This window comes from Ornithodoros turicata, chromosome 9 (assembly GCF_037126465.1).
Source record: "Ornithodoros turicata isolate Travis chromosome 9, ASM3712646v1, whole genome shotgun sequence".
Classification (NCBI taxonomy): Eukaryota; Metazoa; Arthropoda; class Arachnida; order Ixodida; family Argasidae; genus Ornithodoros; species Ornithodoros turicata.
Genome location: NC_088209.1, coordinates 22,872,516 through 22,885,303, shown reverse-complemented (window position 1 = coordinate 22,885,303; position 12,788 = coordinate 22,872,516). Strand labels below are relative to the sequence as shown.

The following is a 12,788-nucleotide window of genomic DNA, read 5'->3' as shown; positions in this document are numbered from 1 at the left end:
GGCTAGGACCGTGCTATGCGGTGAAGTTCATTTCTAAGAGTGTACCTGATGGCTTTCAGACATATGTCGGCACAGTTCCCTTAGAAGTCGGCCCAGGACGCACATTCCCCCAGGGCGTGAGTCGGGACGTTGCCCACATACGTGAGGCCGACAACGGCAAGCCCTATCACCACCACCACCACCACCTCATTTCTAAGAGTGTATGAGAGTGTTGATGTCAATTAATTCTGGATCGCAGGAAGGGGGAGCGATATTGCCCTCAATCTCCTCATCTTTATAAACATAGTTTTCGCGCGACGTATAGCTATACGACTTATTATAATTATCCTAATCTTTAGTTGTACCCTGTCGCCTGTACCACGTGAGGCGCAAACAGGCAGACAACAGAACAGCGGGTCAGTGACGGCATGCGCCCGACTTAGCCAAATCGAACGGTGAAAGGATCGGAACCCCTGCGCGCCTCCCATGTCACGGGGACGGGATGAGGACTATCTTTAGGTCCTGGGGGGTCTCTTCGCCGTGTACAATCTTTTCTTTGACGGCGTTTGGTAATTAGATATCGCCCTGGTAATTCGGGGCTTAGGAAACACGTCTATTTTGCGCTGCAGGTGGTGGTAATCTACTTAGTTTTGGCTGGGGTTTGCAGGTCACTCCCGATAGGTATTCGCTATTACGGAGACCCAGCCGAACGTATTCTCGCTCTGCCCTTAGAGATCCATAGAGCCAAGTGCGCTTCTAGGCACCCTCTCTTATTGCGTCATGCAGTCACGCAACTGTCTCCGTTGCACAATCTAACTGTCTTCTCTTAAGCTAACAATGTACCCCACAAGCGCAACAACAATGTCGCCGCAGTGGCCTGTTCTCTCTGAGGCTCATTCGGGACGCTCAAGTGATGCTAGAAAGTGGTCCAGCGCGTCCATCAGTAGAGGGGCTACGAGGCTTTAGTGGAGGGGCTACCGCTAAGGGAGGCGCTGCGGTTGAGTGCGCTTCCAGAATCAGAGAGCCCCTGGAATCGATACAAGGCTTTACGAGAACCCCGAGAGCGGAGCGAGAATACGGTGGAGAGAGATGACCTTTTGAACCGCACTAGGCTTTGGGAACCCTAAGGGCTGAGTGAGAATATGGCGGAGAGAGAGAGGGCCCCTTGGGGAACACGGTGGAAAGAGCGGGTCGTTTGAAGCGCACACCAGGCTCTAGGGACCCCTGAGGGCGGAGCGAGACGACGGCGGTTAGTGTAACACGCATAGTACAGCCACACGTAAACACTACTGCAAAGCTTGAAGGACTTAGGGCAAATTTCGGATTTTTACACTTAATGGGCTCACCTTCTCTACAAGAATCCACCATGTGTGTTCGTTGCACTAGATCTATTTGCCGAAACCAGTTATAGCAGCCGATGTTTTTATTGCAGCATACTCAGTTGAAGCATTCATGGACATGTCTGTCATCCGATCAAGTGCGAAGCTACTTCAAGTCCGCACACCAGCCGACGAGCACAGTCGCAACTTACAGGCCATTCACGGCATTCGTGCTTTCAATGTCTTCTGGATTATAGTTGCGCACACGTACGCCTTCGGAGAGATCACCACTTACCGTGAGTAATTCGGGCGTCCTGGGGTTGCTTTATGTCCCCGGATCTATAGTGTTCTATGTGGACTGCATGATAGACTGCTGAGCTATGAGGGAACTGATGCTCTGAGGCTGGAACAACATAGAAGGGACAAATACAAGCAAAGCCTAAAGACTAATCGGTAATCCAGACTAAGCCTAAGCCTAAGCGGTAATCCAGAAGATGTGGGTTCGAGTCCTACAGTTGGCTAACCTTTTCAGCGACTTTCATCTTTCATCGTTAATTTCTTAGGCAATTTGAGGCTTTGTTTGTATTTGTCCCTTCTATGTTGTTCCAGCCTCAGAACATCAGTTCTCTCATGTTCAACACGTGCCGCTTGCGTCGATCCCGTCGTATGAATGTGTGTATGAGTGAGCAAAAATGTAAGAGTGAAAGGAGGATGAGTGAGAGTGAGTGGCTGGTTTGTCCCTTCAGATGACGCACCCCGAAAGTCGCTGGAGAGGCGTGTTAGCTTAGCTCAATTGGTAGATCTCAATTGGTATCCAGAAGATGTGGGTTCGAGTCCTACAGCTGGCTAACCTTTTCAGCGACTTTCATCTTTCTTTGCTGGGCTAGTTGGTACACCATTGAATTGCATAAAGGTCAGTGAAAACAGGCGAGCACAACGGGACACCACGCTGATCCACACCTTCCCTCTTGTGCTCGCGTCTTTTCGCCGGTCTTTACACCGTCTATAGCGCGGGAAGCAACTGTACTGTTCCACAGGACGTTCTCCAGCATTCCTGAACAATTCCTCTTAATGTCTAGGTAATGGCCTGAGCGTGCTCGAGCAGGCAAGCAACTTGCTGTTTCAGCCTGTTCTGAACTCTTTCTTGTGCGTGGACACCTTTTTCTTCCTAGGGTAAGACATTCATTTTGGAAGCTGGTTGAGGCCCAGTTTTCTCGACCACCGGGTGCTTAACTTGTCATGTTTGTTTCCAGGGGCTTTCTAATAACGTTCAATCAGTGCAAGATATTCTACAAAACGCATCCAGTTCTGGATTATTTCGGCAAGCTAGTAGCTCGCTACTGGAGGTAAAGCATTCAACGTTACTTCAGTCATGCTTTTAGACACTTTTTTAGACACCGCAGCATAGGCAGAGGGCCCCAACCTGTCGTGTGGACAGCGACAGCGCGAGCGCGGCTCCACCTGCGCTTCCGTAATAATCGCTCGATGCCGTGCATTTTTATGCGCACAGCTATTTCGACATTTCACAAGAAAGTGTTCTAAGCGAACAAAACACTTTCTTGATCTATTCAACCGCTGAACCATCATGTCGTGGGAAAATGGAAACGCGGCCGACGGCGAGAGGCGCCGAGATTACCTCTTACATTCTTGCTTAGTGACGTCAACTATAGAAAAAGTGGTAACGAAAAACAAATCGTGCACAAAATGTTGAAAGTTGCGTCATTTTTAATCTACAGGGAAATAACGATGAGGCAGATAAATTTTCTTAAATTTTGTTTTTGTTCTATCCACCAAGACGCATATATGCTGCTTCAGAGTTATAGCAATTTCGGACCGCAATTCTGCATAAACACCGCCTGGCGTCCATGGTGCTTGAAAGATTAGCGAACCTTTCTTCTAACTGGCATGCAGCACACAGCGATAAGTGCTATGGAGCAGCGGGAATTTATGTTGATGGAGCATAAACCCAATGTGTTTTCTTTTTTCCAATACCAACACCAATTACGTTTCGTTGAATGATTTAGGGTGCCCGAACTATTGAACATCAACTACCTTTTTATTTGTAGTCAAAGTCCCTTCAAAAACCTCTCCTTTGTCGGGGACAAGTTCCGCATTTTCCTCTTCGTAAATGTGTGCATATGTCATGCTGTGATACAGTTAAAACCATAACCATGTCCGTTGCTGGACTCATCAAGCTGAAGCTTCTAGCAAGGCTTCTTGGAAGGTGCCTCGAAGATGTATTTTGATATGATATGAAAATCCGTTATATAAACGTACTACCTTCAGGAATTATCACGCAAAAATTTCCTTAGGGAAGCGCGGATGTCCCGAGAAAATTAGCTTACAAGAATGCGCGCAGCGGTGGTGAACTCTCTCTGCGTCTTCTGCGTGTTGTGACGTCACCTCATCCGAGCCCTCTTACTGGCTGCCGAAAATCGTCTGCTACAGCGCGGGAGCAAGGCACTGCTCTGCGTAAGATGCGGGACGAGCGGCGCCAAATGAAACCGCAAAAGGAAAGAAAGAAAAAGAAGGTGCGTGCCTCGCTATTGGGTAGATGACGTGACGTCACAGATTGGCATCCGAGGGATGACGCTTTCCCGCGAAATTGAAACCTCTCTTGCACACCGGGATTGCGCGCTGCACTTGTACCTTTTGTGCGAATGTGTCCCAGGGCCGGCAATCCTAATATCTGCTCCTCTTGACGTATATATTTTTTTCGTCCCTTCCATGCCCCTTTAAGGTATCTATTCTTATTTGTCTCAGATTAGTTCCAGTGGCAGCAGCGTGCACATGTTTCATCTTCCTTGCACCGGAACTAGGGTCCGGACCTATTTGGCATGAAAAAATGGGCCAAGCCACGGAGAACTGCCGTCGAACGTGGTGGGCAATTCTGCTGGTCATACATAATTTTGAAGGATACGAACAATCGGTACGTATGCTTTTAGTCACCTGTTCGTAATGGCTTGCCCTGTGTTGGTTGCCCGTAGCATGTACTTCGTTGCTTTCTCAGTGCCTTCCTCACTACTGGTACATCAGCGCGGACATCCAGATGTATGCAGTCATCTTGGCTACGTCCATTCTCCTTGGAAGGTAAAGCAAGTGATATTATTGCGTATTATCTTCAATTATAGTAATAGTTTATTTATCGTTTAATGTGTGCGAAGGAGAGTCTGAGAGGAAAATCTTAGTATGGTTCAAAACACAAATAAAGATGCAACTTACGATGTAGTTAATACGAATTTATTTATTTTATTTATTTTGGTTATACGTTGAGGGACCACAAGGGTCATTACGATTCTTAATATAAGTGATAACTTTGGGCCACGTGAGAAAGTTAGAGAATCCAGTGGTCCTGTGAAGGTAGACTGAAGCAAAAAGCTCAGGTCGAGAGGATTTTGCGTGAGTTTGCCGTATGAGATATTCTTTGTCCACGTACATACCCAAGAGCGCGTGGGAAGTGGAAGCTTTGGCAGCGCCCGGTTCTACGTCAGCCCCCCCCGCGATGTTCGGTTAGAGTTTGGCACGGTGACAGTGGCGCCGGCTTTCTTCCCTGGTGGCGGACGGAGGAAACATTTTCCAGCATATTCTACAAGCGTAGAAGACGATGTTGGAGACTTCACACGCCATCGCGTGAATTCTATCTTGTGTTGGACCTACCTCAGCGAATGTGTGCAATGCCTGATAAAATAGCTGCAGCAAACTGCGAAATAACTGAAATAAATGCTAGGAGTAACTTATCCTTGCTACGGCAGGTGGTAGTGATGGTTGTGAGCGAGGGCGCCCCCTGGGCAGCCGAACGAGCCTATTGCAAGAAGCCCGTTTGGGCAATGCGACGGTGTTCGCATTTCTTTCCCCAGCAGTTACCACTGTGACATGGGATGCACTTTGTGGTGAAACGGGGTACCTCTGCAATGTGTTTCCTTGTATAATGATGAAGGGAACATTCGTTACCTTGGTCAGGAGGCAAGGTCAATCCCGACAACACAACGGTCGAAGAGGTCGTGAGATGATTACGATCAGAGTAAAATGATTAAACTACGTACATTAAACGGTTGCGAGACCAGTCTTTGCCAGGCATCCAACGAACGAATAATAATAATTAAAAAAAAGTCCATTTTCAGGCAACCCAAGTTGGCACTTCTGATCACAGCATGCCTCCTGACCCTCAGCGCGATAGTTGTAGGAATCTTGACGTACATCAATAACTACCCGCCTACTTTGCTGATGCTCAGCAGGGACTATCAGTGAGTATCTGAAATACGTTGTCACTAACATACATGGCATACTTATCAAAGGTACGATGGGAAATAATCATGTTGATTTTGCGTATCGATAAACAGAGCAATTTAATAGTCGCGGTTTAACAGTGTGACAATCACAGTCTTGAACAAAATGTTTCTGTTGGCCAGATATGTTATGCGAAACCTCAGTAGACTGGGCTGCTTTTGCAGAACGAAGGTTGAGTGATAAATAGAGGAAAGATATTCTTCAGGTGAAGTAGGCCGTACAATAAATGAGTGATTGGCGATAAGGACGGATACACAGGACTATCACCATGTCGTAGAATAGCTAGTATATTGATCAACTGTCAGTGAGGTTGAGTTAATCGTTTTGCATTATATTTCTCTGTCAGTTTGAACCTATTGAACTCAACTTAACATTAAACGTAAGATGTTACTGTACCGCCTGTTCATAATGCTATTAATTTTCTCCTTTATCTAGCTATTCCAAAGATCTACTGTCAGAAATCTACTTCAGGCCTTATGTGCACATCGGACCTTACCTTACCGGATCGCTCGTTGCATACCTGTACCTGCACCACAGGAACACTCATGTTCCACGAGTGAGTATACTCAGACTACATTACATCCATGACGTCGGCTGTGTTACGCTGATTTACGCTGATACGTCGCTATTACGCCCTCGATAGGTGCATTAGGCGGTTGCGCGCTCCGACGCGAAGTTGTGGTTGGAGTTTTACATTAGAAACAGGAAAAAGAACCAAACTAATGATGCTGTGGAATCACTCAGCAGCTCTCCGCCATGTAAGCTGCCGGTTCCCTGCGGGCAGAGTCGTTTATTAAGAGAGTTTGGCTATTGGGAGGAGCCTGTCTCAAGGTGCGTCATTTGACGTCACACGCTGTGCGGCGCTAAGGCCAGTGGAACCATTTTGGATCAGAGTTACCGCTTTTAAATCTCCCATTCCGCCATCCCCCCCCCCCCCCCGCGCCACCGCTGCTCGCCTTTCAAGTTGGCGGAGCGATGACCAAAATATCACAGAATGGCCAAACTCTCCCCATGAACGGCTCTGCCTGCGGGCGGCGGTGTTGGCGGGCGGCGGTGTTGGCGGGTGGCGGTGGGCGGCGGCTTAGTGGTTAGCGTGCTGGCTATGCCACGTCGAGATTGAGGTACCCGGGTTCGAATCCCGGTGCCGGCTGTGCTGTCTGGGATTTTTCCTGGGTTTTCCTCAAACGCTTTCAGACATATGTCGGCACAGTTCCCTTAGAAGTCGGCCCAGGACGCACATTCCCCCAGGGCGTCAGCCGTGACGTTGCCCACATCTGTGAGGCCGACAACGGCGAGCCCCTACACCATGACCACCACCACCACCGGAGTTGGGAAAGGTCACATGCTCCGTAGGGTAATAGGAAGGACTGCGTCTCTCGCGTCTCTATCTTTTTATTCCTAGTTAACGCCGCGAAACAACTGTAGCCATGAGCGGCGTGCAGACGTGGACAGATCGAGAGAGGACAGTAGGCAGTAGAGGGAGACGGGGGGGAGGGGGTTAATAAGCGTCCGGGGCCGACTTCAGCGGAACTGTGCCGCCGACGTCCGTTTGAAAAGACCGGAAAGTCCAGGGAAAACCTCAGACAACACAGCTGGTGGTAGGATTCACACCCACAACCTCCTAGTCTTGAGGACGACCTTGGAGCTACTTCCAGCTAGCGGGTGCTTTTGTCCCTGGCCATGCCGCTCGTTTCTGAGTCTGTAATGTCAACGCTCGACGCTGCCGCACGCTGTCTGTCGTAACAACGTCGCGCTGAATAATTTCGCGCTTATTATTCTAGTGTGCAGTACACAACTACCAAATTAGTCCCCATGCGAGCACGAAAGACACCTAAACAGTCAGCACCATTGCCGTCCGGTTATACTACTGTTCTCGACCATGATTCTTAAACATTCTCGCATCTTACTGTGCCACGCTGAGGCTGGTATGGGCGTGATTCGAGTTTTCTTTTGCTAAAATACAATGTTGTGGAGAAGTGTGACTACAGCGCGGATATGAATGGCAGCTAACTCTTGGAAGTGATTAGGAAACTCTATCATGCCTATCTTGTGTCTTGTGGTTGTTCATGTGATTCACACAATGTATTAGTTAGCTGTTTCGACGACGCCCTAAATAGAGCGCACCGGTACTGTAACACATCACTGCCCTCTAGTGTCAGTTGCGTACCACTCACAAAGCTATGGCACTCGAGGTGCAATGGTCTCTAGCGGGATCACCGAATAACAGCCCTAGCGGGACAACGGTTTTTAATTAGTTGTCTCCAGCTTGTAATGATTCTATATTGCTTGCCTTACTTTAGATCCTCGAAGGACTCTTGTGGATCACTTGCATAGCGGCAGGATCGTACGTAAACTTCATTACCGTCGTGTGGAGTAATGGTGACCTGCCATCCAGCTTCTGGTCCAGTGTCTACGCTGGTACACATCGCATAGTTTGGAGCGCCTGTGTAGGCTGGGTCGTGCACAGGTGTGCTGTTGGCAGAGGGGGTAAGTTTACATCTCTAAGCGCTCAAGGCAAAGAGCCTGATTGCAAGCGTTTCACATACAGCGTCATTAGTTACGAAACAAACTTGAGGTAATAATAGTTCCCGTTAAAGTCGCAAAACTTTGTAATTTATGGAGCTTTCGTTTGCTCACAAGCGATTAATGGTTAAGGCTACTTACAACTCACCTGCGAAGATTGATATTCTTATTGACAAGGAGGAAGATAATTGGTCTCCAATTGAGTAGGCGACAACACATGAGTTCCTGAGTAAGCCACAGAACAAAAAGCATCTACAGCAGGCAGCATATTTCTGTGCTTGGGTTGAAATGAAATGGTACTGTGATGTTCCACGTAAGGTTTGTCTGCGCAGTGTGGCGACATGTTCCACGTGCCGTATGGTAGGACTGCGGATAATTTGGACCACCTGGGGTTCTTATGACGTGCGCCGGAAATCTCCGACACACGGTGCTGGAAGCAATGTTTACCTCTCCCACATTGCTACCGCCCTCGACCGGGATCGAACCGGCTATCTTGAGCGTAGCAAGCCGGCACGTTACCGACTGAGCTACCGAGGACTTTTTTTTTCTTTTCCCACCTTTTATTAACAAAACACACAAGTACACAGAAGTACGTCACACGGTTGCAACGCCGAGGGCCATTACAAAACGTCTAAAGAGAAGGACGGTGAAATGACATGAAAGGGGACCAACGGCGAAACAAACGACGGAGGTCCCCCTGCTTACTTGTCTTTACCCCAGACTCAGGGATATGCTGGCTACGTCAGGAACCCTTGTTCTGTCGCCACGTCTTGTCGATATTCCGCCTGCGCCGTGCTTACGTCAGCTCGGTGCATACTTGTTTTCTGCTCAAGTACTCCTGTTCGTCGCTTGCCCATTTTGTGTTTGATGTTCTGCACTTCAATGCTAAGTACCTCGTGTTCTTTTCCTTGCAGGGTTACTGAACAGGCTGCTATCATGGAAGTTTTTGGTTCCCGTGAGCCGCGTTTCGTTTGCTATCTATGTTATTCACATTTATACAATCTACTTTAAGCTGTGGACGACGCGGGAGCGGATAAGCCTTTCCCATTTCCACGTGGTAAGAACGTCTTTTCTACTCTGAAAGCTTCCATGTGTGCCAGATAGGAGTAGCATGGGTACATGGGTAGCATGGGTACATGGGTAGCATGGGTACATGTTGTAAAACTGAAATATAGGCCAAACTGGGGTCGGAAAAAGTCGACCCTAGTCTGATATACAGGTCACTGGCTTGTTCTCGCTCCGCTCTCAGGAACCCTAACTTCCCCCGTGTTCCCGCTCAGCCCCTAGGGACTCCTAGAGCCCAAAGCTTTCCAAAAAGCCATCCCTTTCTGCCGTATTCTCGCTCCGCCCTAGGAGGTCTCTACAGCCAGATGTGCTCCAAGGGGCCCTAACTTTTTCTGTGTTCACGCTCTGCCCTCAAGGATTCCTAGAGCCAGGTGCAGTTCAAGGCGCCACCTCTTTCCTCCATATTGTCGCTTCACCCTCACGGATTGCTAGAGCCAAGTGTTCTTCATGGGACCCTACTTTCCACCGTGCTCTCACTCCGCCCTCGTTGATCCCTTCAGCTGAGCACTTTCCAGGGGACCCTCTCTTTGATTCTCGAAGAACACTCTATCGCGGAGCCTTCTCTTGACGTTCCCTCCATTGAAAGGCTCCCTGGACCACCTTCCAACATCCCTTCAGTGTCCCGAGTGAACCTGAAGCAGAGCGGCGGACTGTGGCGGCATTCTTTCTGTGTTTGTGGGATACGTCGTTTGGTTAAGACAGTAGTGAGTTTTAGTATACCGTTGATTAGGTTCTTGTGCCTATCGGAACCAATCGCAGCCCTACGTGACTCAGAATCATATCCACTGATTGGTTCCGGTTGATACGGTTCGACGCAAGCCACGCTATCAACGGTCTTGCTAAAACTCTCTAGTGTTTCTCAAACGTTTCCAGTACGCGGCCCCTTTGAGTAGTACCAAACCTACCATGACCCCCCACCTTTTAAGACTTCCGAAAATTTACTTTTTTCAATGACGCAGATGCATTTACATTGTAATTTATTTAAAAGACATTAACCACAGAGACAGCTACCAAAAATGCTTAATAATGTTTTTCTAACAAGAATTCATTGAATCGTGTATTTTAATGAGAAGGACGTATTTGCTTTCTTGATGGCAAGCAAATCAATACGTTGGTCTCTATGGCTCAAGGCATCTCGCATGTCTGCTTGGATCCTCCAAGACCCCCAGAAAAAGGCTCATGACCCATTTGGGGGTCATGACCCCCAGTTTGAGAAACACTGGGCTACGAGAAGACAGTCAGATTGTACAACGCACAAAGTTGCGTGCCCGAAGCAATAAGAGTGAGCCTCATGAAGATTAGTTGGCTCTTGTGACCCCTGAGGGCGCAGCTCGATCGAGTACGGCGGTGAGGGAGGTCAACCTATATTAGTGCGTTAGCATTAGAAGTCCTATTTCGAAGAGAAGCCGGCGTCGTAGCGGAGTGACCGAGGTGTCCGTCTACGGCGCGGCACGTGGCGGAGAATAGCGAATCAGGCTGCGCCCCGCAAGTTGATTCGCTGTTCTCCGTCACGTGGAAGCGCGGAACGACGGCAGCTCGGAGCTCTTGTGAGCAGTCGTCACTCGTCAGTTGCGCCTCGTCTCTGGAAACCTTCAGACGTGTCTTGTACGTTCTCCGAGAGTTTCGCGAGAGGTTGAGTTTGTGTATCATGTCGTGTGATGTATGTCATATGTGTCATGTCTGCATGTGGTGCCTTATGTGTTGTGGTATGGTGGTGGTCTAGGTATGCATTCTGTATGAGAAGCACTTAAAAGTAAGACGAATGCCAAACGCTAACGCATCGTGATCGCATTATTACAGTTCAACGTATGTTCCGGTGACGATAGCTTGGCATTGAGTTTGAGGAGCTCGCTGTTTCCTGGTTTGTTTAGAACTCCTCAAACTCAACGAGATGCTACCACCGTCTCAATTATACCAGCTACCTTGCATACTACTACTACGTTCTACGTATACCCGTCATGGCATGTGTCTTACCGGCATATTTTCAGTTCATGACAGCGATATCGAACTTCGTCGTGTCATGCATCCTGGGATTTTTGGTGGCCATCATCTTCGAGAAGCCCGTCGTCTACGTATGGGACACGCTGAGCACGGGGGCGTGTTTCAGCAAAAAGGCTAAAAACGAGAAGAACGGCGTCCAGGATTCCAAGCCCGTTCATGCAGGCGTATGCAAGCAGGTGTCGATAGGGAGAGACCTTTCGGCAAACATGCACTGTACAGGGACAAGAGTTGAAGGTGTATAGTTCGGTCATTTTTCGCATCCTATTTATTGTAAATAGCACATACCATGTAAATAAACTTCGAAGAGTGAAAGAGAAAGCGTGAAAAGGAAAACGGAAGTAATGGATATGGACATACCCATACAAAGGAAAGAATCCGCATACTGTGTATTCACACGAGCGACATCCTCACGGAATATTCTAGTGAAAAAAAAAGCGAAAACACTGCTCACGGCTGAGCCGAAGTTCCGTCCCGTGTTTTGTTGAGCATTCACGCGTTGCCAGAATATCGGGGCTGGCGTACTACGCAGTTAGCAGACGACACCGCCAGCGTCTTTTCCTGTCGTCTGCTACGGAATATATTGTGGCTGTAGCTGCGTTTACATGAATACGACACTAGCGTATCGTATCCAGTTGTCGAATCGAATCCACCCATATATTAAACGGGTCAGTTCGCTAGGAGAGCGTATCGTATTCAATCCGCTAAACAGAGGTGGATCGAGACGGTGGATGCGCATTCAGATTGTGCATGTAAACAGATGATGCGCATCGAGGGAAGAAGAGAGGATTATGGGAAGGGGCGTTCGGCTGCGGGCTAGTTGCGTCGTCTGCTACTCCTAGTCGGGATGACAAAATGGTGATATTAGGGAGTTCCCAGCCACGCTCCGTTCTGGATACGAAGGTTAGTCTACACTGACAGAAGCAGCAATGCTTGCAGCCGTAGAGCACAGCTCATTCTGAAGTAAGCTTTAAAATGGGGCGTAGATGGTACGTTTTCGACATTTTGACTTTCGGTGCGAAGGTATAGCGGGACACCGGAAACGGCAGTATTTGCGGATGTGCGCCTCTAATTTTCCGATATGAGACTGCGTGGCGCCATCTCCGGTCTGGACACGATGCGCATCCATGTAAACGGTGACGTATCGTCTTCTCTCCGATTTCGACTCGATTCGATACGCTTGTGTCGTGTTCATGTAAACGCGGCTTGTGTCGCCGATACTCCCCACGGTTAGCAGTGCATGTGAAGACACAACGTTGAGCGCTCACGTGACAGCAGGAAGCTATGATGTTTTTCGCATTTTCCGCTAAAGTAGTCTGGGGAATATCGCTCGTGTGAATATACCGTACTTTAGCTGAAGGCAAGTCATGTGTCCAGCAAGCGTTTCGCTTGGAAGTGTTATGTGTTTACCAGTCTCGTCTGCTACATCGGCAGCAACGGGCGGCATCGCAACATGCCGAGTTTTTTTTTTTTTTTTTTTTTTTGTGAAGATACACCGCACTGAACCACAACAACAACAACAAATATGCGTACAGTGACGTTGAGTGAGGAAATTTGTGGCTCGCTTCCACAGGGTGGTGACTGAATGATGCTACTACATCCACGTCCCTGCAGCGT

The 12,788-nt window shown here is 48.5% G+C and overlaps 1 protein-coding gene across 6 annotated transcripts in view; it reads left to right on the top strand.

The window, feature by feature from the left end:
- Positions 1-11,501, top strand: part of LOC135367818 (nose resistant to fluoxetine protein 6-like) — a 55,741-nt gene extending 44,240 nt beyond the window's left edge. For all 6 annotated transcript variants that reach the window (XM_064600938.1, XM_064600936.1, XM_064600934.1 and 3 more), the window contains 10 exons: positions 1,412-1,594; positions 2,378-2,471; positions 2,552-2,644; positions 4,062-4,227; positions 4,309-4,388; positions 5,420-5,542; positions 6,021-6,141; positions 7,886-8,072; positions 9,023-9,165; positions 11,162-11,501. In XM_064600938.1, the coding sequence (XP_064457008.1) occupies positions 1,412-1,594; positions 2,378-2,471; positions 2,552-2,644; positions 4,062-4,227; positions 4,309-4,388; positions 5,420-5,542; positions 6,021-6,141; positions 7,886-8,072; positions 9,023-9,165; positions 11,162-11,416 (1,445 nt within the window). In that variant the 3' untranslated portion in view covers positions 11,417-11,501. The remainder of the gene's footprint in view (positions 1-1,411; positions 1,595-2,377; positions 2,472-2,551; positions 2,645-4,061; positions 4,228-4,308; positions 4,389-5,419; positions 5,543-6,020; positions 6,142-7,885; positions 8,073-9,022; positions 9,166-11,161) is intronic.
- The last annotated feature ends 1,287 nt before the right edge of the window (positions 11,502-12,788 follow it).